General features: G+C 34.9%; 1 protein-coding gene across 2 annotated transcripts in view; it reads right to left on the bottom strand.

The window, feature by feature from the left end:
- ARID2 (AT-rich interaction domain 2) overlaps window positions 1-25657 on the bottom strand; it is a 93750-nt gene that overhangs the window by 24751 nt on the left and 43342 nt on the right. For both annotated transcript variants that reach the window (XM_063396591.1, XM_063396590.1), the window contains 10 exons: window positions 14982-15115; window positions 13998-14216; window positions 11052-11119; window positions 6277-6343; window positions 5942-6192; window positions 4701-4797; window positions 4411-4620; window positions 3892-4059; window positions 2724-2799; window positions 417-551 (listed from right to left, as the gene is read on the bottom strand). In XM_063396591.1, coding sequence (XP_063252661.1) covers window positions 417-551; window positions 2724-2799; window positions 3892-4059; window positions 4411-4620; window positions 4701-4797; window positions 5942-6192; window positions 6277-6343; window positions 11052-11119; window positions 13998-14216; window positions 14982-15115 — 1425 coding nt within the window. The remainder of the gene's footprint in view (window positions 1-416; window positions 552-2723; window positions 2800-3891; window positions 4060-4410; window positions 4621-4700; window positions 4798-5941; window positions 6193-6276; window positions 6344-11051; window positions 11120-13997; window positions 14217-14981; window positions 15116-25657) is intronic.

A 25657-nucleotide genomic window follows, 5' to 3' on the forward strand; every position in this document is an offset into this window, starting at 1 on the left:
TTCAACTCTCTTACAATGTTTTTGTTTTACCTAACTGCTCTTGTGTGCAGAGTAATAGAAGGAATGCCTGCGCCTCTGCAACACAGCAGGATTTTCCAATAGAGTGTGAGTGTTCATCATTGAGGACTAGCAGGTCCCCCAGATAGCTGTCATAGAACCTAACTGAAAATTACAAAATCTCAAAAAACTATTTCAGAAAGAATTAGAAGGACCAGAAGCAAAGAAGGAACCCATTTCAAAGATCTTGAAATAGAATGAAATAACATTAAACAAACTCTAAACATTTGTTTCAATTAAAATTCCAAAACTGGATGTCTTTCAACTCAGTAGATCTTTTCTCAAAGAAATCTAAAGCTACTGGTTAGTTTTGAGAATATACAATTGCTTCTTTATTGCTGCATAAATTCTTGTCTTACCGCAGGCATTTATAAAATCCAGTTGATGTTAGGATTCCACCTCGAGCTAATTTACTGCAAGTAGAGAGGTATTCAGAGTACATTTCTGCTCGAGAGACTGAGCAATCAAGGTTCACTTCAAAATGGGCATTCAACCTGAGGATGAAAAAATAAACTATGAAGCAAAATACAGAGAGTACTTTAAAAGGGGCTGTTAAAACACTTCAGTCTGTATCACAGAGACTTTTGAGATCTGCCAACAGCACAGAAGACAGCATTTAAGTACACTGTTTTCTCAGACGTCTGTTCTACATTTCCTCCTTCTCACTGCTTAAGAATCAACACACTGGACCCCTAACACCTGCAGTCAGTTTTACATGCTATATCTTATTTACATACTTATATACGTATTATTTATTATCTATGCAAAATTGTCTCTACCTATGTCTTTTTTACTGTATATTCTGCAAAAACAAGTGAGAATGCATGGTTTGTTGGCATCTCCTCCTCACAGCTCTATTCTTAATCCTTAATGATTCTACTTTCCTGTAGAAAGATGGGCAGAAATCTAACTAATTCCTCCTCACAAATTTTTATCCTAAGTCAATGTTCGTACATCTAAGATTCACTTAGCAGTGAAAAGTATTTATATCTCCTACAGACTCTCCACAAGTTCACAGACCATCTAACCTCTAACCTCACAGGAAGCTGTGAGAAAAGGAAACATCTTCTATCAGTTTAATTTAATTTCTCTTAGATCCACTACTCTGGCCCAGAGACAAAGGAATTGTTCATCTCCAGCAAGTAACAACTCTCACACAGTGCTCAAATATTGGCTTGAGAATAAAAGAAATATTTTGTTTGTCAGCATTTATTATATGGTGCTAACACTCTGGAAAACTGCACTGCGTTCTCCTTTGTAGAGCCTTACACTCCAAATGTAACTAGATGAAAAGCCTATGATTACATTCTTTAAATTGTGTTCTCTCATAAAGAGTAAGTACCATTTCTCCTGCAGCTGTTAGAATTTTATTACTACAAAGACTGAGATTACATTATAATAACATAAAGTTTAGGCATTAATTAAATTGGGCATATTGGACAAGTGACTGTCCAGTTGGATATGTCGTATTAGGCTAACACACTAACACTAGTACCAGTAAACTGGTGAAGTTCAGGACTTGAAATTGTGAAATGGGATCAATGTTACTGCACTTACACCCCCTACTGAATCTAAGCTGGCTAGTAATACATCCAGGAAGGTCAGCTTAAATACCTTGTCTTTTTGTTGCTTTCAAGAGATAGTAACTAAATTTTACTGCTATGATTTACTCATTTTCCCATTTCTCTAAGTAGGAAGCAACAACTAAAACATACCATGAAAATATACATTAATCTAAGTTTGCTAATGTGATCTGTAGAGAGAGTCCAGTTCCAGGTATCCTTGTTTAAATGCCTAAATGTGAAATTTCTGAATCTTTCAGCAGTTAATAATTATGGTCAATAATACTTTGTAGTGTGCAAAGAGAAGCATGGAAATATCAGCTGACCACAAAACTCTGCAGTATTTCCCCCATACAACCAAAGCTCTGCTGGAAGTGTACCTTCATGATAACCTAAAACACTAAGTTGTGTAAATTCCATCTACTTTATCTGGAAGATGCTTTTCTCCTCAGTATGACAAAAGATGAACATTAAGAGCTGTGAAGGAGGAGAGTTGAAAGGGCCCATCAGGAACCGATTAATACAAATACTTAGAATGTGAGTTGATTTACATAAAACAAATAGTTCAGAAAGATCACCTGCAGTCTACATGAGACAGGAGATACAGATTCTCTCTAAATACCTGACAGTAATATTAGTTGAAAGCAAGAGAATTTGAATGGAAAAGACTTGGATATTCTTTAACTTGAGGTTCACAATGATCATGTAAGAGTTTTGCAGGGCCTAGCTTCATACTTTGGTAATTACTTTTATATTGATTTAGTAATACAGCAACACATTACCAGATGCAAATACCTGTGAAACACGTAACGCTGCTTAACAATTTAAAAAACAAATTAAATCAAGAACAGATCAAATAAAATTCTGTCCTAAGAGACAAAACAACTAATTTCAGGGATCAGCAGGTGAAGACTGAATATTCTGGTTGAGTTTTTGCTTTCATATTCTTCAAGGCAATGACAGAATGGATTTGGTTTATACCTTTCAGAAAACTTAGTCAAACAATAAAGAGAAACAAACCAGAAAATCCAGTGACACATGAATTCAGTATTTTTCTTTGCTTTTCTTTTTCATTAATGTCTTTGAATAGAACTATACACTTACCATTGACATGCAAATTTCTCACTGTCTATTTCCACTATTCCTGGAGGTGGAGCAACATGTGGAGCAGTCCTAGAGGCTGTAGAGAATAGGGGGAAGAAAAAAACCTAAAACTTGCTGAAATGTTTTTTGTTCTGCTGAATGAAGCACTTCATGACATGCACTGGTCCAGTTTCTCCTATGTTTGTCAGTAAGGATGTATCCGGCTAAGGCAAGTCACAAAGGTGCCCACAGCAGGCTACAGATCTGCACCAGTTTACCAAAGTGACGCAGGGCTTGCCAGGGCCAGAGTCACCGCTAGATTGCAATCAGAGGTGTGCACCTAGTGAGCAGCTGCCTCCAGACTCACGATCATGATCTCAGTGCTTTACAGTACTGAGCACGATTTTAAAAGGGCACAATACTCCACCAAAACAGGCACAAATACATAGCAATTATTTTTCCAGTTCTTAAGTGGATGCAAATGTAATGTAAAGGATTTTGTGGCAATGTCACATCAGTTCATCCTATTCAACTTTGGTTCACTCCCTTGGTTACATTCTCTCCCAGTCATTTTTGCTGCGGTATCTACACCCATTCCAGAAACAGCACACTTAGACATGCAAACCAGTGTCTGTTGCAATGGTTTTTCTCAGTATCTTCCTAAGAATAGTTACAATTTGGTTCACATAACAAGAACCTGTTTAGAACCTTCAAGAGTGAGTCTATCTCATCTCTGCAATTCTACCAAACATTATGTTACTGCCGAAAAATACCCACAATAAAAAATGTATTTGTATTACAATATATATTTATTGTATTACAATATATTGTAAAACAATATAAAATCGACCTCCAATTCTTTGAAAATCGTGGGAACAATCTAGAATGGATACTTTTACTTTCCACTGAACAAGTTAGAATAAGCAATGCATGTAACTTTTAGAAAATTTTCAGATTAGCAAGTGAAAAATATTAAAATTCTTTCAAAACTTGCCTCACAGCAGTTTTGGCTAACATAGCTTTGGCTAACATAGTGTATTTGCTTTGTGAGCGAGTGTTTGAAAAAGATCCACATTATGCATAATGTTACACTTATTTATGTAAACTGATCAGAAATCTAGAAAAGATAAAAATCATAGTCATATAGGAAACTTTATAGAACAGTGTTTTCTCTTGCAGTGATACTCACCTGGGACACCTGCTGCATGGGCCTGTGAAGAACCATGATCCATTACCTGTGGTCTGACATCAAGTATTCCTTGCTGGGTAACACACTGATGTTCAATGAGCTTTACAGCAGTAAGAGCATCAGGTCCAAACATCTGGATGTCCATAGAAACCAGACATACTAACGTATCTAAAGTATTGAATGCAAAAGCAACAATGACATTAGGACAAGACAAATGCTGTTAGAATATACTGATTTGCTTTAAAATTGCCGTGTGTTGAAAGGAAAGAAGTCTCTGCATGCTTCTGTAGGTTTGTGTTTTTTAAACACACTTCTTGGCATTAAGAAAAAAACACTTTAGAACTTTTAGCATCATCAATTCATTGTAGACACAATGAAGTAATTTAGTAAATTCCATACCCATGCTGTGTGCTCACACACACACAAGCAAACCACATTTTTAAGAATATGTTCTGGTCAGTGTTTAAGTCTTTTTTCTGACATAAGCGAGAGAAGTAATAGATTTTGCTTCTCCCTTACCTATGCTCTTCTCTACTTTAGCAATCTTTGAGCAGGCCACTTCTCCCATTTCTGTGAGCATGTATAGCACCTCAAGTGCTGAGATTACAAGCAGCACATCTGGTAGTGTGAGATGACATATGATCTCTTTATAGGATTCTTGATCCACATATTCACAAATTAAGACACCATTATCTTCAGCCTTACAAAGATTTGCCAAGATTTCCATGCCTGAAGAACAAATACAAAACAGTTTTAAAATGAAATAATTACAATTCTGATACAACAAGAAGAATAGCTAGAGATCTTACCTCTCATTTTTAAAAATCTATCCCTTGACATGAGGCATTTTGTAACAGTGTGGAACATTAGATGAGTAGTTTTGAAATCAACAGGATCCAAAAGAAGCTAATGAAACAGAAAACAAAATTACTAACACTATCCACATACTGCTAATGGCTCAAATACTTAAATTTGCTTATCAAAAGACAGGATTCAGAAGTGTTTAAGTGCAGCACACACAAATTACATTCATGTTCATAAAAACATGAGCCCTGGGAGCTTTTGATTGTACCTAGCATTTTGACCCTCCTTCTCCTTTTCTGCCCTAAAGCAGCAATCTAATTTACACTTTCCAGTGCTCAGAACAAGGAAAATAACCTTATTCTCAGGCAGTCAACAGCATACACAAATAAACTGTAATATCCAACAAAGACCAAAACTTGAGTAATAACAAGTACTCCTTCCCAAATGCTATCCCAGTCATTTGTCTTGTTTCTGCTTCTGCTTCTCAATTAGAGATCTCAAACATAAGTAACATTCTTTCTCATTCAAAAGAAGTCGGGTACATGGTAAATGAAAAACACCATCTTTTCTTTCAGTATTGAGTAGTGGACCAATACTTCCAGCCTTATTCTCTGATAGTACTCGTTTTACTAAAATTTACATGCTGTATTTTAAAATATAAGGACTACCTGAATATACTATCTATAAAATCCATGTAATTTTCTGCATGATAATATGACATACTAAAATAGTATATTTTATAAAATTCAAACCTCTCAAAAAAAACCCCCCAAAAAAGAAGATGCTTCACATGATTGTGACAGCATACCCAGTGGCATATGACTAGTTTACACAAACTACAGTACACAGGACATAAAATCCTCTACAACTCTCTTTCTTAAACATACTATTTTGAAGTTATGATTAAAGGTTATAATTATAAAGTGAAGAAGCTAGCATACAGACTTCAGAACTTAACAAATTCCTTTATTCCCTCTGGGAAACTAAACTGAAAATTATACATTATGAATATCTTCTATCTCCTTACATCATCAGTCTTCTTCATGTGATTCTATTTTAGCCAACTGACACATACAGTCATATTTTAGTTTTGGCTCTGAACACTTATTTTCAAATTTATAATTACAAATTCAGAGAATAATTTATTTCCTTCTCCATCCAATGATAAAGGAAAAAAAAATAATCTCATTAACACCACTGCTTTTATCAATTTATATTTGAATTGTTCTGTTTCAAAGCACATTACCTCTGCTGCAATATTTCCCAGCGTGTCAAGCCCCAACTGCCGTAGAGAAATAAAGTGACTGTGAGCAGAGAGGAGCAGGAACCGAAGACAAGTACGATTAGCTGCCAGAAGTTTAACATTTCCCTCTTCAAAAGAAAGATTTCGTAAAATCACTGCTATCTGAAGTACCCGCTGTCCTTCAATATCATTAATGCCCAATTTGCGAGGTGGATGAAATAAGGATTCCCAAATCCACTCTTCTGATGGAATATCTATGAAGTAAATAAATAAATTTTAGTCCTTCCTTTGCTCGGTTTACCAACATGCATGTATTAAGATTAGTCAAGATGTCTCACCTTGAGATTTGCTTCTGTCAGAAATTAGATCACGAACTTCAATATCCTCAACAATATCCTTCCAAAACTGAAGAAAGAATTAAAAATACTTAATTTCTAGGGGCTATTTATTTAAATATTAGTTACTTTAATTTCTGTTACGTTAAAATATTGAAATAATATTAAAATAACTGTTCTTTAAAAATTTCTTAGTACCTTGATTAATCTGATAGTAACCAGAAGTGTTGATATACATGATGTTCAGTACTTTACATTAAGAAACTCTTCCCCCTTCAAGCACCAGAAGTACGTGGTCACGATCAACCAACACTACCCACAGAAATGCTTTGCTGAAACACATCCTGAAACTATGGGGCAGATTTCCATACACCATTAGAAATACAGCAATTACAAATGGAAAAGAAAGTACAGCTTATCTTCCTTCATCTCCTACAAACAAGGCAGAATAAGGTGACTCCTCCCAGTCTCAGTAGATTTTAAGACTCCTGCAAGAAGCTGCTATTTGGAAAGACTTTTTAAAGCTGCTGCTGTTTCCTATTTCATCATAACACAACAAAAAGAGAGAAACAACCACCATCATCACAAAAAACTTTATAAATATAACCAAAGCAGAACACTTCAGCAGACTGAAATTCAAATTACTTTACAAATTTATGGCCTGGTCTGTAAATGGTTGTTTTTTGCTAGTCCTGTTGAAATTAAAGAATTAATCAAGACATTAAAGTTTGCAAGCTAATAAAAATACATATTGTGATGTATAATAATATAAAAATATATATTGATACATGCATTCTAATGTCTATATCTGAACAAAGATATAAACCTTCCTCTGACTAATAAAAATTTTTACATTTCTTTGACTCACTAATGAAATACCTCTTTTGACTATAATCACAGAATAAAACCACCAATAAATCTGGATAAAAAGGGAAGGATGGGAAGTATAACCAGCTGAACAGCAGGAGAAATTTTGCTATGCAAATGTAATTACTAAATTACAGCATTCATAGCAAGCTTGACACTACTATTTTCTTGACAAATACAATACTACAGATTTTCTAAATTGGAAGGAAAAGAATTTTATTTTCACTGCAATGTTGCTAAGTGGCGTCCAAGTACGGTTTAGTAAAGAGGATTTACTTGCAGAAAGGATTATTACCTCATTTTAGCAAACACAAGAACAGCTAGAAAAAAGTCTTAACTTCTTACTGTTTGTGACAAGGAGATTTTTCTAATTAATACTGAAGCTATCATCAAGAGCCACAGAAGGTGAAGGCATGCAGGCAAAATTCTGTTACAAGGGAACAGGTGAAGTATGACAATTTTTTTTCCCCAAAGGAACAGCAAAAGTGGAAAAAAATAATGAAGCTTTCTGGACATTCATTTGAAAACACACAGCACAAAGGCAACAGAAAATCCGTTCACGGGCAGTTATGTATTCCTTATTACGAGGGATAGCTGCAGTCTAATACTACATATTAATGGAAACAAGACAGGCTGCACAAGTAAAGGTCTTTATCATTAGTTATTCCTATATATATATTTAAATCATGGACTGCTAATGAAAACATAAAGCTAAAACCTGGAAGCAACCAAGTAGTGCTTAACAATATGACATCCAGGTGCTAAGAGATAATGGACAAAGGTACAGAACTTAATTCATATTCAGTAGCCAAGTTCCTTTGGAAAAAAATGCAAAGGATTATGCAGAACTCACTGCAAATCAGATCAACCAAATGACTGTCCATAACAGCAATGGACATTTGACCACACAACATAATGTTGCAATGGTATGGCTACTTATTGTCCAAGAAAAATACAAGAGCAACTGAAGTCAAGTCAGCTTGGCAGATTACTGTGAGAGACAAGAAAAGTGATGTTTGAAAAGTATTTCAGGTATTTGAGTGCATAAGGATCTCTCTCTGCACACTATCTGAGAAAGATTCAGAGGATAAATGCACAGTAAGTGAAAAAAAATTAAATTTAGACAAAGAAGGAGTTGGGCAACAAAATAAAAAACAAATCACAAAATAAGAAAATCAGCAAAGTAAGGCACAAGAACTGCATATATGTGGATTCTGGAACTCTACAGCTAGAGGAGGCCTCAAGTAGAGGAGACCTCAAGATGTCCAAGAACATGAAATGCAAACCATCTGACTGAAGTAAATGAAGATGAACAGTGCATGTGGAAATGTAATACAATTTTTCATACACTACACATCAAACACTGAGCAGCTGTTGGAGACATGAAAGAAATATCTGTAAAAACAGTCAAATCTATCCAATTATAAACATACTATATAATCAAGTCACTCTCCAAAGTGAACTATACTCACAAGTGAACCTTGGTAACATGAGGATATTCAAAGCTAAGTGATACAGTCAAAAATGGGGAAAGTAGAGGAGAAAACGTGAGCAAGATGCCATCAGAGTTTGTGGATGGGGACAACAAAACAAACCAGGAGAGATACAAGATGATTGGCTACATGTTGTTGTTCCAATCCTGAAGTAAGGACATGCAGTCATTACAGCTAACTAGACTAAGCTTACTGGCAGCACCAGGAAAGATCAAGAGGGGAGACAAGTTAACAAAGCTGTAAGAGACAACAGCAGGTTCAATTTAAATAATACTCCAACTTGCACAATTAATGGAACAGATTCACTGACTAGTAAAAACATTTAATTCAGTTTAGAAGGAAATTCTGTAAAAAGTGAGAAAATATGTTCTTCTGCAGGTAAGATAATGAAAAATACAAATTTATCAGTTTTATATAATGTAGTAAGGACTGGGGGAAGGGAAAGAAAAATGAAAAGAAAGGAAATTGATTCCCTTGAAGTTTAGATAAAGAAACACATTGTTTTTCATCTTCACCTTCAACTGGAACAGCAGTGATACTGGAGGACACAATTACCACCAAAATGAACAAACAAAAAAAAAGAAGTTTTTTTTTAAAAAAATGATAATATGAATGGTGAAAGGAGTGACTTACTTAATAGCCGTTCTTTTTCTTTTAAAACTGCAAAAGCACATTTAAAAAAACCCCAAAACAAACACCAAAACCAGACATACAACCTCTATGCTGATAGCCAAGTATCTCTCCTACACAGGAGGGAGTTATGACCTAGCCACAGCTGCAATACAGAATAAATTACTTCCAGTAGTAAGGTCAAACAAATGCTTGCAGTGAGATGCTCTGAAAAATCTGAATTCCTGGCATTACAGATGATTTTACATCTGATGTTAAGTTTTTCACATGGTTTCCGAGTATTTCTGACATGCTGTCAGCAGTATTTCACTACAGAGTGGTACTATATATCTTGTAATGTCCAAAAATAGACCTTGGAGAGCATCCAAGTTTTTTATTAGTAAACTTTACTGCAGTTACAGTGGTTCTACTTAAAACTTTGTTAAAACATTTATAAGAACCACCTGCCCTTACAACAATTACTTAAATTTATATAATTAATGAATATATAATAAATTAGAACACTGTATAATTTTAGATGTTTACAGAGCTAGACATGGTGCTTGTTGCTGCTCTAGATCAGCAACAGTCTGTGACAGCTTAGGGTGAAATCAACACAGAAGTGCTAAGTGCTTCAACAAACAAACAAACAAACCCACCCACAACCTACAGTACTTCTGGACATATTTTTTCAGTGGAAAGGGGGAATTTTGAAGACTACGAAACATTAATTTTTACACTCAAGTTTGGAACATTTGTGTCACACTTTCGAGTCCATATACTCACAAATATCAGAGCTTAGCTTTCTTGGTTTTAAGTTTACTTAGAAAAATTTGATTAGGGAATCTATACACTGGTATTTCAACAATACTTATCAGTTAACGAAAGCTACTATGGTCCAGCTTGTTCCCAAAATGAGTTACATAAAAATATAACAAATAATACATGAAGAAAGCTCCCAACAAATACTGTTCTGTAATACTGGTAAGATATTTCAGTATATGAAACAATTATGGAATTGAGCAGGAACCTGGCTTTATAAGGAACTCAGGAGATAATCTCTTCACATTTTTATTTAATAAAAAGCATAAGGTATCCAAATATATTTTAATTTAGCTTTCTTCTATTTTAGCCACCTAAATCATCACCTGTAATTCAATTCAAAGAAATTGCATATCATAGTAAATAAGTTGAAATATGTAATTTCTTTCAGCTACAATTCATGATCTTATTCACCTAAAGAAGTTCATCTAGAATAAATAATCATTTGTACAAAGAAACTTTAGTTCTATTTTTACTTCATTTCACTGCTTGCACAGTAGCTCATGCCCTCTAGTGGAAAGATTTAAAAAGCCTTGTGCAAAAATAGTTTAACTGAAACAAATCTGCAACATTGCTAATCTAATAAAATATTTCTCATATGCTTCTTAAGCTATGATCTTAAGTTTTATAATTCAGAATGTTTCTTTACTGATCATCCCAGTTTAAAACAAAACCCAAAACAACACTGCTACCTCTTGGTAAGTATGTTGCCCAATATAGCTTTCCTTCACACATATTAGTTTCCTTATAAGAAGAAACCTTTGTTCATTTGCCTATACCCGCTTTTTTCTTAATACACTTCTTCTTACTTATCCGAACATTTTAAGACAACTGTGACGTAGTGTCCTGTTATATTTAAATCAAAATAATGAAGCTGAGAGTAATTTTAAGCACATGTGATAGTGTATCTTAGAATTTTCAATCTTTTTAAAGGATTTGATACCCCCCATATGCAGTACAAAATTATTTTAGTAATTTTTGAATTACCTTAACAAAATCTCTATCAGTTTTCTCCTTCCATTCTTCTCCAAATACAGCAGAAAATGATCCTAAAGCTTTAAGCACAAAAAGCATAAATTAGTAAAATAATAAAAACCTCTTATTAATCCATAAACTAAATAAAGATTCAAGAACACTATAGACTCTTCCTGTGTCTCCTTTTGATCTTAAAAAATACAGCCTATGTCAGACAGCTGAAATGTCTGTTGTCATTTCATTAACAGCTATTGCAGTTTTACAGTTTAAACTGAGACTAAGGAATTCATAAGGAAAGGGCTAGTTTGTGAATCCTGTAAAAAAAAAAAACAAAAAAACACCACAGGGGAAACCTTTCCATAGCTCTTTTCCAAGAGTCAAGATGACTGTTCTATTTTCACCCTCACATCAAGAACTGTTTTCCATGTGCACTGTGTAAGCACAAACACTACTGCAGTAATTAAACAAATTCCCACTTGTGTTTTCTAAAAAACTTAACAATAGTAAGATTTTGACAGCATTCAATTGAAACTCAATATTTAACCAAGACCAGTAATGGATGTTCTTGGCTGTTTGATGGAGCCACTACCACAGCTTTTGTAACCATCACTCCTTGAAAGCAGCTAAGATGCAGTCAAGCTGATTCAAATGCTGAGTCAATCCAAAAATAAACTCTGCCTTGCAATAATTCTGTAATGAACTAATAACACACTTAAGTTAAACATTTTGGTTCATCGTGTTTTCTTATTTTGTAGAAAGTGCTACAAATCTCAATTCCAAGACCACATCAGCTTTCAATTCACAGAATCCCAATCAAGGCCTTAGGCAGCTCTCCAAGCTGAATATACCCATACAATCCCCAAATTCTGGGGTTGCCCCATGACCTAAAATCCAGCTGTCATCTTGAAGTTTAGGAGAGGACAGGAGGGAAGCTGATGACATATTTTACCTAAAAGCACTACTTTATAAATAATAACAATTATAAGACATTAATTATAGACAAGAGAAATCTAAAACCTGTATTAAATGAAGTTAATCAGCTATTTTGTATTGCCACCTGAAATTACTGTGACAGTATTTTCATAATGCCTGAATTTACTAATTAGAGAATTCATTTAATCATGAAATCTGGCAGATTTACCTTTACTATTTATACTATAAAACCATGTAAGTATTTCAAATTGAAGTTTCATGCTTCAAAAATAGGCAAACATACTCCGGCTGTCTCTGCCCCTGATTTGCCCCAATGAATCCTTCTAATGCTGCTAGGATATTTCCCTGGATTTATCCAGAAGACGTAATCATGTAATATAAAAATGAAGTTTTTCCCAGCGAATTAAAAGAGTGAGCTCATTACATGCTCATCATTCCTCTCAACTTGACCTCAAATATTTTTCAAGAAACACTAATACAGACAAGCTACGGAATAAACCTGTTCCTCAAGTTAAGCACTACAGAAAACACTGTCTACCCCTACAACATCCAAAAAATCCTCAAATAGCAATATAAAACTCAAATTATTTGCAAATTTCTAAATCAATAGAAGCTTCATCATAAGAACAGGGGGAAAATCTAGAGACCAAGCATTCTGGAATCATATGGAGGAGTAAGTTTGCCTTCAGCTTCCTTTCAAATATTTTACTTTGAAAGTTCTTGTGACTGGACTAGATGCAAACACTAAATGACCAAGGTCTAACCGTATCTGAAGGACGCTGAAAAATGAACAAATTGAGAGCAAGAGAGAAGCTGAAGGACTCATGCAATACTGGGGGAAGAAGGGGGGAGCTACAAATCATTATGTAAAAATGTCAATGATTTAAAAAAACAACTAAACCATATACAATGGCTAAAACTGCTTTTTCCCCGGAGTTTCAAAAAAGAATCTTTAACATACCATACTATGTTTATGCTTACACAGGCAAAGGAGAGCTATACTCAAAAAGATATGATCTATGTTATCAGACTTAATTATGCTTGGGTGAAAAGGCTCATTTGAGCCATTTTAATGGGAGTAATTTCTGAATTTCAGCATAAAAAAACCCCAAACCAACAACCCACCAACCAAAAAAAACCCCACAGAACAACAAAACCCAACCACAAACAAAACCCCACTAAAACAAACAAACAAACACAACCCCCCCACAAAAACATATAGAAACAAAACCAAACACAAAAACAACACCTTAAAACAAAAAAAACCCCACGAAACAACCAAAAAACCCCAGCAGATATATCTGGTAAATACTTCCCCCTCACCAGCCCAAGATAAAAGCTATGCTGTTAAGATTTTACAATGGTTTAGGTTAACTTATGTTTTGCTCCTCTCTTAACAGGAAGCCATTAACAAGGAGTAATTACGCATGGAAGCGTTTTTTTTTCACACTGAAAAAATCCGAAGAATTTATTTCACATACTTTAGTATTTTGATGGAATCAACTCTCTTTTGACATTTATAAGCTAACACATTAAGGAATTCTGAAAATTAGATTAAGACTTTTCTCCCTTGAGTTTTATAGTCTGCATTTTTCACTACAGTTAAATGTGCAGTGAAGTATCAGGACAAAAATGTTAGCAAGTCATTGTTTTCTTACTACCTTTTCTTAATTTTTGTATCTGTAATTGCCACTAAAAAGGAATTATGAAAAGTCAGCATGGTTCTACAAATTCAAAAGGAAACAGTAATACACTACATGCAGATGAAAATCCAATGCTTTAAAAATTTAGCATCCTGAACAACTAAACTTCACAATTTCATTAAGCCATTAAATAAAGTTTTAAATTTCCTAACTTAAAAGGTATTTAACATCTGGTAAAATCTGTAATCATGGACCAGGTAAAGAGGAAACCTAGCTCTATTACCGTGAAGTTAATTATTAACAGTTTAATCATCTTGAGTTGTGAAAGACACTGCAACAGGTATGGACTCTTTCTGTTGCAAAAACGTTGTTATATACTTACTGTCATCAAACACCCCGGCATTTGCAAGCAGTAAAGTGATGATTTTAGGGTCCTTTTCAAGCTGCATAACATGCTTGCTTTCATTTGAAAGGAGAGTACACACATTAATTGCAAAGTCCACTTCATTTGGGAGTCCAGATAATAGTGAAAGCACCAACTTATTATAGTCATTTGGTGAGTTTAAGTCCATAGACAGCCCATAGCTTTGACGAAGATAATCTAAATAAAAACCAAAAAAACCACAACATTTTCACAGCTATACTCATTAATCTTAAAATGATACATTAGGCAACATTACTGGAAGTAAGAATTTTGAAAAAGTTTGCTTAAAACTTATTGCAGTTTTTAACAAGCTCTTACAATATTCAATGTATTATTTTTTTTGGCCAAAATGTGGAACCCATTCCACTTTGCTGTTACATATGTTACATGTTTGTTTCCACTTTCTAGTTACATATCAGTTCCTTTGCCACCTCCACAATGCAACACTGCAGCACATCCTCCCAAAGAAAAGCTTACAAAACAATCTTTAATTGAAGCAGAATGGAATTGTAGTACAATTTTAAGTCAATTTCCACACAACAAATTACACATCCATTCCACCAGCTTCTGATTTAAAGCTTAACTAATTGTAGCCTCAATTCAAGTATTTGACTCTGTAGAGAAATGAGAGATTGAAAGAAACACACTCCAAATTTTCAAGGTAATTTTTTCAAGACAAGTAACTACACAGCCCTACTAATTAGCAAGGATAATATTTGTAAAGAAGACAAATAGCTTATGGATTTCAATATTTGTTTTCTTGTGGTTCACAGTGGAAAGGTTTTTGAGTGTATTAAACTAATCATCTGAGTGTTCTATAGATTTGATGCTTTAAATAATATTCCAAATTTATTATCTACGCACTATTTCTGTAGCCTGTCAAAATAAAAATTAACACACACACACACAGAGAAAATAGCACTTTTACCCTCAAGTATTTACCTGACACGCTGTGTTGCTGGTAGTTATAGGAAGTTGGAATTGCACCAATAGGAAGTTGTGGCTTTGGATTGCCTGGCTGTACCTCATCATCCTCCTCCCCAAAATGATGGACTTTTTCATACTTTTCTAGATAACTGAAATAAAATTATTTAAAAAGTGGGTTTAGTACAGCTATATCTTTCATTTCAAAAGCAGAACTGTCACAGGAAGCAACCTGTAGAAACATGGAGATTTCCTGGAAACAATAACCAAACTGCTAAGTCACCTGAGTCAGACTGACCGAGGTGACAGAGGAAATGTAAATATGTGTAATTACTGCTTTAGATACAATTTTTTTCACATGTTTCAACAATGATTCTTAGATAAACTGCAACAAATTATGCCCCTTTGTGACTAAGCCTGTTTTTCCAAAATCAGCTTCTGCTACCCAAAATAACTCTGCAGGTGAAAGCATCACAAAAACGACTCTGTGCACATTACCAATCCATATACCACGGTCAAGTCCAGAAATTTTTTTTTTTTGGTTTTGCCTTGTTTAAAGAGAAACTGTACACCAGCAATTCAGGATCAGAACTTGAGAGCCATAGCTGCAACTAGTAACTACTGGAAATCCCTTTGAGCCCCTTAAGAAAAAAAAAAAAAGCTGATATACTGTACAAAGAGTGGACTTTAAGCACACAAGTTATATATACAAAAAGTAAACAGCCCAGCAGCTTGGTAAATTAATTATCTCAATGACAGTTAATTTGGCATTAGAAATGTAACTTTCAGAACTTTCTACACTCCAACATATAAAGTCAACCTAAAATACCCACTGTAGCCTTAACTTCAAATGATATGTAGTTGAAAATCCTTTATGAAATTAAGTCAAGATTAAAGCTGCCTTAATTTACGGATTTTAATTGTGCTGAAAAATGACAGTACCAAGTCAATGAAATCATAATAAAAATACTGTAAAATCAGAAAATAAAACATTTATATTTCTTTGTATATGCTAAAATATTTACTATATGAGTAAGCTTTTGTATGATTTTTGTCAGTAGACACTGAAGTAATTAACTCATGGTAAATCAGAAAGATTTTAAGGACACAGTATTCCCACTGATCTCTGAGGAATATTTCACATTCATTAAGTTAGTAATTATGTCATGAAGTGAGGTATCAATGACATAACCATACCTTTAACGTGTTAGCAAACACATTTTTTCTTAAGAAATGGGTGCATTTCAGAAGAAAGGAAAGATATCAAAGCTAATGAAGCAAATCATGCTCTACTGTATCACATGCATATACCATTCTTGTCTGACTAGAGTTCAGCACATTCCAAGTACTACAGATTTTATTGTTATATGAACCACTGCCATAGCCCCCTCCTTATTACATAAACTCTTGAGTAAGTTCAGGAGTCAGCAAAAATCTTCCCTGCACAATCATTTGCTTTTAGGGATTTTAAAAGACTAAAAAATACACTTAAATATGGTTGCTTTTATCTTTAAACTAAAAATCCTCATTTATGTGAGTTAAGTTTCAACTGAGTATCTGCAAAGAAAGTAAAACCTAAAATTGTTTTTAACTCTTTTATAGTCATAGCTCAACACTGTTTTAAAATCTAAATCCTGAGTTTTCTCTTCCCCTACATTTCCTTACCCTTTTAGCCCACTACTTCCCTTTAGCTTACACTGTATATGCAGATGAATCAAATCTGTAACCCAATAAATTTTAATTAACAGAGCCTGTGCTTTTATGGTCAAGACCAAAAGGAGCAGTTCAAAGACAGCCTGACCTTTCCTTTTTCTGTCCAATCATTCACTCTTTAGAGAGCTCATTCAGAAAAGTAGGAGGATTCTACATTGGCTTTCCAGTCATTTTTCAAACTGAGCAGGGGTCAGATGAATTCTAGAGCTAGTGCAGGGGAAAACAGCAGGTGTACATATCCAAGGATACCACATATACCATTTCTACACTGGCAGAAGCTACACTGCTGTAGCTTGTCTAATAAATGCTGGGGCTAGAGCTAATTTCCTTGTATTAGTTGGTCTGAGTCAAACCTTGAACTTAAAACAGTTTCATTACTGAAATAAAATTTCATAAAAACATTTAATAAGATGAAGTAAAAATCCCTATACAGAAACACACATGGTACTCAAAATACAATCTGCAAATTATTCTGGACTTGCCATTCTACCAAGACTTAATAGCTACTTAATCTTTAATAAAAAAAAAAAGCTGTATATATCATAAAATAATTCATGTTGTTCCACAGTATTATATGGAAAATACATACTTAACCTTATGCTTTTTATTAAAGCCATGTTCCAGCCGAGCTGAAAAATATGAATCTCTTAGATTATCTCCTCTGTTAATATCTACTTTATTAAAATGTGTTAAAACAGTTCCACTGAAGTTTTAGATTCAAATTTCAAGAATCTACTTCCTTTCTTCCTTCTCTGAGAAAAATTGGGGTATATATTAAAAGACCTCTGCAAACTAAAATGGTCATCATGTGTTCAGTGTTGACAACTGTCACTAAGTTCCCACAAATGTCATATTAAGCATTTCACAGGAAACCAGGATTCAAATTACCTTTAAGTGATGATCTAATTTTTCCCTACGTCAATGCAAGGATCAACTTCACCTTACTAAATTCTCAGCTCTTTATGTTGTTATTCAATTTACCAAGGTTTCACCTCTTCAAAGAAGAATCCTTCTTTCTTATCTCACCCCAAACAATCCAAGTTTGCCAGGGAAAACTCAAAAACAAAACAAAATAAAGCCCTTGGTAATCCCAAAGCGTCAGTTATGAAGCCTAAACCCCGCCCTCCTTCCACCCCAAAAAAACCCCAAATCTCAAACCAAACAAGAGAATTACATTCCCCACCTCTAACACAAACACTTTTTTCTCTTTACGATACTCCTAGTATTGAGGGAGGATGTTCCACTATTTGTCAATCCATTGAGTGTAACAGCACTGTAACACTAAATTTCAACTATAATAACCAGACTATAACAGACTCTTCAGAAGGAATCCTTTATGCTACATAAGTACCAACTGTTACAGACAGCTGTACAGACCTCAATCCTCCAAACATTCCTTTTGTTTCCTGCAGAGAGAATGCATGACCTGGAATTTCAGTGTAGAGGAGAAGCTAATTTGCAAATTAGCTTGTACATGAGCTTTACTAGTCTTAAATTCTAATCTCAACAGTCTGGCATGCAGCTACTACGCAAACAGCAGAACAGTTTAGCATAAACACACGTCTTGCTCTAAATATACAAGAAATGTAAAAATAATAAACAGCTTTTCTATTACTGAGAAACAGTTGTGCAAATGCTCATATACTATAATCAGTTGCAAAGGCTAATGTTTCAAAACAACTTGGATCTGTAGTTATAGGTTAGAAAGGTATACTTTGATCACAGAAAAAGGTTTTCAGAAATTCAAAATGCTTCCCTGATTTCACAGTCACAGGTAGTGCATCAACAATAACCATCTTTTAAACTTCTCTTTTAGTTTCAATACCAACTGAAAAATTTGGTCCTGGCAAATAAATATGCAGCTAGTATGTACAAAAAAGAATTAAAGCAACTAACAAAATGAAAGACCAGAATTAAATTACCAATAAAACAAATAATGTATATGTTTAAAAAAAGTCTTTAAAAAGCCCACTTATGTACTATGTTGAAGCCATGGTGAAGATGGAGTAATAAGGAAAACTGTCTTCTGTACACATGTGGAAAGATGCTCCACACTGTTAGCATGGCACTCTGAACTGGTGTTACCCATTGGACACATGAACCAAAATGCAATTAAACTCATTTATAGCCACTCCTGGCCTTTCAGCTTGGATCACTCCTCTGTTCAGAGAGGTTTAACTTAAATAAAGAAATAAATGGAAGAATAAATACGTTTTTAAAAAGCTACACACCCCAAACAAAACCACCACCACCACTCCCCAAAACCAACAAAACACACACACACACACACCTCTGGTGAACAGCTAGAACAACAGGATACGCCAAGCGTTGAAAAATAGGAAAATACATGAGCAACCAGAGACAGACATGTGCAGACTGGCTACTTGTTGAAGGGCAAGTGACTTCAATGTTTTCTTGGTTCATGGTTACTTTAAGGATCTCTTGATTTGGAAATCAAAAGATCATATCTCTTTGAAAATCAAATTAACATATTACATATTCTGTTCTTCTGACAGCAACAAGTCACTTTGTTCCATTCAAATGTATGAGAAAAAAGTTCTATAAAGATGAGTAATATTTTTGTCCGCAAAAAATACTTAGTAACAACAGAGGGTTTTATTCAGCCCAGTGATTTTTAGGCTTCTTTTTGGATATTTGGGAAAAAATACCAACAAAAAGAAGCCTACACTAGGTACATCTAGGGGCATATATCATTTACTATGAACAGTAGCCCTGAATGGTCTTAAGAGTATACCAGAAACTGATTTATGTAACAGTATAAAACATCTGGCTGATGTTTTGGCTCCCTTTACCAGGACACAATAAATGTGCCCAATATATATTAAGCCAATGTCTGGCAAAACATGCAGACATGAACTATATCATAGTCTAACTATCAGTTCCCTCCTCATCTTTGTATTCTGCTGAAGAGCAATCAGGTTTCCACCTACCACAGCCTTCCACCTCACCCTTCTTGAAACTATCTTTCTAACAGCATTAATAGTAGGGAACTGACAACATGACCTTGCACCATTTCTGCCTGAACACCGCCCATTATGATGCAAGACAGGCATGCTCTTCCTGCTCATTCACTTCCTCTTTGCAATACTATTAACAAGAGCCTAGATAATCATGAGACAAAATCCTGACTGTAATAAGGGTTTCACACTATGGAATATTCCAATCTGTATGACTGTAAGTGAGAATTGTTGCATATAGTTCAACATGACTCTTGCACTAAACTCAAGGACTAAAGAAGTCATGACAATTCACAAACTTGTGGTGCCAATCAAAAGCTGCAATCTTTTCAAAAAGATACCATCTTTATTAGAAACACCACTGCAGTCCTATAGCTTCAATCTATGCCTGATACAGTTACTTGAAAATCCAGTCCATTTATGAAGCTTTACAGCAGGCAGTATTTTAATCCCATAGAAGGCTGTTTCTCAGCTGGGCCAAAGCATTTAAGCTTGACTGTGCTGCTGCTGGCACACACAGTGGAGACTGGTGCCACACACACACTCCAATGGAACTCCTGCTTAGAACTTAACAAAGCTGCTGCTGCAGCTGCCTCAAGTAATGTACCACTCATTTACTCATCTCATAGATGTTCACTTACTAAATTCCTGTCCCAAGAATTGCCCTAAGTAGTTTCTGAAAATGGCAAACACAACAACCTGCTACAAGGCTCTGCTCAAACTTTTAGTGTACACCCACAAACTGCGTCAAGTTTGATTTCATGTCTGAGTGTTTTGCCAGTGTCAGTCTTCTTAGGCTGTTTTGTTTTTTTTTTCACCTGGCCCTGAGGGCACCACGAATTCCAACACAACAGTTAAACCCAATTATTGTCAGAACTGATGCTCACAGCTGAATCCCTCAAAAACAACATTTGCATCTTCCACCTTCACCTTGTCTACCTCAGAAAATTACTACCTCATATAAGACTTCAGCGAAACACTGCACATGTGATTCTCAGGACTATTTGTTTGATTTCTGGTTTATTGTGACCACCTCATAAGAAAGGCTAACAAATCAAGACTCTTAATGCTGTACATGGCCAGCCTGACAGACGAATAAAAAGCTCCAACAGCTGTCCTTTTCAAACACCTGGAGGTGTCCCCCTGTGCATGCAGGACACTGTCCCAACCAGCCTGTGCTGCCTGTTTGGAACGAGGTCCCATGTGGGCCCATCAGACCATACACACCATACCAGGGTTCCACCATCCAGCCTCCACACTGACAGATTCTGTCACACTTCAGGAGAACTGTGAGCAAACTCAGAAGGCCCTGTGCAGATTAAATAGCCTGAGTCCTTTATACATAATCACATACAAAATATAATTACCTTTAAATATGTTAATCTTTTGTACCACATTTTGTAACACGAGACTGCATGATAGATAGTTCAATTTGTAGTTTGGTTGAAATTTGATTATAAAATTATTATCCTATTAAGAAACCTCTGCAAACAGAGGAAACCCAAATACATGCCTTCATGAAGTTCTGAATATTTTCTAACGCAATCTTTGTTAATCTTTGTTGGAAGAAGTGTAAAAGTCACGAACATCAGCAACCCTCCAAGTTTCACTTTGTTAGACATTACAAGAAGAAAAAGATTCAATGCTTGAAAGAAAAAAATAAATCATTCAAGCCAATGAAAATACCTTGTTAGTATCTATAGAAACATTGAGAGGAAAGAAATTAAGATGCTATTTTTTCATACTAATAATGCTCCAGCTTAGAAGGGAAATAAGAAAATATATATGACAACCAACAAAAGTGCTTTTGCTGGAGTGCAGTTTCAAAAGACTGAGGTGGCTGGAGGATGACATCAGTCTCTGAAGAAACTGCACCACCAGCAACTCCAACAGATTCTAGATAAATACAGTGCTATGTAAACTTGTCTTCATTTATTTTTCATTTTTATTTAAAGGGAATCTACTTGTGATCCACAGCTGTGGTCCAAACTTCTTTTACAGGACTAACTCTTCTACTGCATTCTCACTGCTTCCCAAAAACAATCCAAATCCAGCATCACCTCTTACTGCTTCAGTGGCAGCTTCATCAGACCTGCTGGGCTTCACATCCAGGAATATCGGAGCTATACAATTACTAACAGTATTAATTCTCCAGTCTTAATCTTTTCAACAAAGGAATTCCCAGACATATTCCTCTTACTAATAGTACAGTCACTCTGTTTCCATCTAGGATGACAGCTCATCAAACCTCAGCTATAGTTGCAGTCTGAGTTTAGCTCTTCAAGCAAAACATCAGAACCCTCCAGATTTTTTATCTCCATCACATTTTCACAAATTCTTGAAAAACCCCAAATTTACTCTATTTTGAGAAATAATCTACAGTACTGTCTAGATTTCTCCACAGTGCCTGAACACAAGAGTATCTGAATGGCAAAGATGCACTAACACGGATGGTACCACAAGGCAGGAACTCCTGTAGGCCCATGTAGGAAATCTGAACTAAGCAGTGTGTGGTGTGCCCCTAGCACAGTCACAACATTCTACTGCCCACACGAGCCACTTTATTTCAGACCATCACCCAAATCCCAAATCCCAACACATTATGTAAGCCACTATAACAATTTCAACTACTCATGTATCCACTGCAAAGCTGGCAGCAATACAAATGAATGTCTCTACACTGCAATATGTATTATGACAGTAATAATAAAATTTTCAACTAAATACAGCTTCTGACATAGCATTAGTTATAAATAGTGTGTCTTGTAAAACAGAGTCTGCACAGAATACAAAAACTTGCCTTCAGTGAACATTATTTAGGTCACTAAGTGAAGTATCAAGGTAAATACAAAAAGTAAAATAATAAAATACAATAAAATAAAAATAATTTGGTTATGTGGTTTCCTTCACAAACATATCCAAGGACTGGGTGGTGTTTTGCCAACAGATGTATTTATCAAGTGTATTTAATGAGAAAACATTTATATATATATAAATATATGGAAAAAACACATACTTACTTTAAACAAAAATCTGAACAAAGTTATCATTCCTACACAACGTGATAACTTAGAGCATGTTTTAAAGATGTGGGTTTCCATTAAAAAATAGTGGCTTATGTCTAGATACTCCCAAGATTAGAATCAAGCATAAGCATTAAACGCATTACAGACTTTGAACACCAGAGATTAATGACATGTTCGAGAAGTATTTCCTGAGACAAGAATCTACAAATATGAAGACATTTTAATGCAAATACACAAGTACACATATAATGTATATGGTGTATGAAGTTGTGTAACCTTCATAATGGTGAACATGAATAGCTGTTAAACTGGCCTATGTAAGTACTACAAATATTTCATTACTCTATGAAGAAAACTACACTCATTACAAACAAGTACAGCTTCATTTGACCATTACATCTCTTATTATTTAACTATTATGAAATGTAAATTGGAGGAATACTTTTTATGTGTGTGTGTGTTCAGGTAGCACAAAAGAAAGTAGAGAAAGAAACGCCTGTTAGAACAACACAACATTCCATCAGAGCACAAACTGAAGAGCTGCTCTCACTAAACATAAAATTTCTATGGCAATTCTGTCTTAGGCGTTTTTCCCAAATTCAGGATGCAAACTGGCCTTGTAGTACATAATATTAAGAAAGCGATTCTGGTTTTTTTTTAGTTTAACAGTTGCATTATCAAATATGCAAATAGAGAGAGAGTATTTTTTCACAAGAACAGTTTACTTTCAGACTTTCAGGGACTACATTACTGTTTTCAGAGAAACCTGACTAGGAGGTTTTGTATATTTATTTGTATATTTACTAGGAGTAAATTCTTTAATTTTGTGCCTGCTAAGCATTACACCAAAGTCATTTTCACAAAAATAATGCCCTGAATTTATCCCATCAAGAATTCCTAGTTCTTTGACTTCCTCTCAAACCATTACAAATAACACAGCTCGCTATATTATCACAGATGGTAATAGCCACTTACCTTATCTTGTCTATGCAGAATAAATTTATCATACAAAGGCATAATCTGGCAAAATACCACAGCACATGAATGGTCATAGATCACATGCTTATTACAATAAGCATTTGCAATTACACACTTAGACGACTTTGCTAAACTGGAATCTGGCTCATTTGCGGCGACTTGCATATTTCTTTTCAACTGCAAATACTTGTCTTGCACATTTTTGAAATTTAGGGATATTATATACCTTTCAAACTGCAGTAATAAGAAATAATATTCTTTGAACTTAAAAATAATAAAAATTATTAAAAATTTGTATCACTTCATATTTAAAAGTACTAAAAATATTTAATTTTTTAAAAATAATTGAAAATATTAACAATTTCTAACACCTCATATTTGTGTTTTCACTGTAAGTATGCCAACAGAATTATTCTTATGGATATTAATTGAACACCACCGACAAAAAACATGTCAGCTGCTTCTGGAATGAGGTGTGGAAGTCCAGACTATACACAGTCAAAGTACTATCTTAGTTATTGGACAATGGCCCTTTCCCCCCCAGCCTATTACCAATCCATACTCTTTGCTACATTCTGGCAGAGCTTTCACAAGAAGGGTCAATAGGTTCCCGTAGCAAGCCTGGAAATCAGAAGGACATTATACAACAGCACAGTAACTGTAGGTTTAAATCTCATGAAAACAGCAGCCTAGAAACAGCTTTTCTGGATTTTGGCAATTGCTCTAGCCACCATGGTAAACATTTCAACAATATTTCTTTCAGTGTTATTCAACAGTTACTAAAAAACCCCAGAACCATAAAACCCAGAATAAAAATATAGAATTTACTGATTCCTAATGCTTGCAGTCTGTTTCTTAAATTTATTGAATCTATGATCACTTACTAAAAACTGTTGCCATGCCATTTTTTCACCTCACACAGGTGTAATGCTAACACAGAGCTATGTGTAATTTCACCATTACTTTCTGCACAAGATTTGGCCACTTTCATATTTGCACTTTTCTGCCTTCATCACAAACCAATCTTTTCCTGCAATTAAATTTATTTACAATTTCTCTGCCAAACTGTATTCCACATTCTGACCACATAATCGACATACATGTACTAGTTTACATGCCCTTATTTATGTGGTAAATCAAACAAAAATATGAACATTAATTAATTGTTGAACACTCCACCAGATAAATCAAATATTCATGAAAAATATAAGAATGGAATAAAAAAAAAAATCTGAGTAAGAGCCTTAGGAGCGAGTACATTGTCTCAAAATCTTCCCAGAAATCACTTTGTAAAAACAATTGCAATTGGATCTTCATAGAAACACTCAACCCAAAAATATCTGTATGCTTTGAATTAATACAGAGCTACCCACACGTAAAGTAAAATAATAATAATGACTAATTTTACATTTTTTGATACCCTAACAATATGTATCCCAGTGCATTCTGAGAATGCAGCCGAGCGTAAATTTAGAAATTATGATAAAGAGGTAACATATCGATTGCACTGTCTAAAGTTCTAGAGGCTACACATCTATACCAGTAAAATCAACAGTGCTGTGAGCATTCCTGTGCATGGAAATGAACTGCCTGTACCACTGAACTGTTAGAGAAGTGCCTAAAACAACTTCTGTCCAGGCCAATTAGCATTCTTTCAAGCAATTTGAAGGCATCACTCAAGGAGCCATCCTTGGTAAGGGGACCAGTCCCAGAATTAACTTTGGATATAACTACCCTGTTTGGGGCTAGGACTACAGGTGTGAGCTGTGTTATGTCAATTAGCCTCAGACACATTTAATTCACTAATACAGACACAGCCAGAGAATCACTGAATGCTACACAGATGGCCTCTAGCTTAACACTAATTCTGATAAAGCAAGAGGAAAGCAGAATGACAGATGAAGTGTCACTCCTTCAGAAAACATTTTAGAATAACCCATACAATAGTCATAAAGAATTTATAAGCATTTTCCTTTTGCTTTTCATAAGTGTAAGGTAA

Source organism: Prinia subflava, chromosome 4 (assembly GCF_021018805.1).
Source record: "Prinia subflava isolate CZ2003 ecotype Zambia chromosome 4, Cam_Psub_1.2, whole genome shotgun sequence".
In the NCBI taxonomy this organism is placed as follows: Eukaryota; Metazoa; Chordata; class Aves; order Passeriformes; family Cisticolidae; genus Prinia; species Prinia subflava.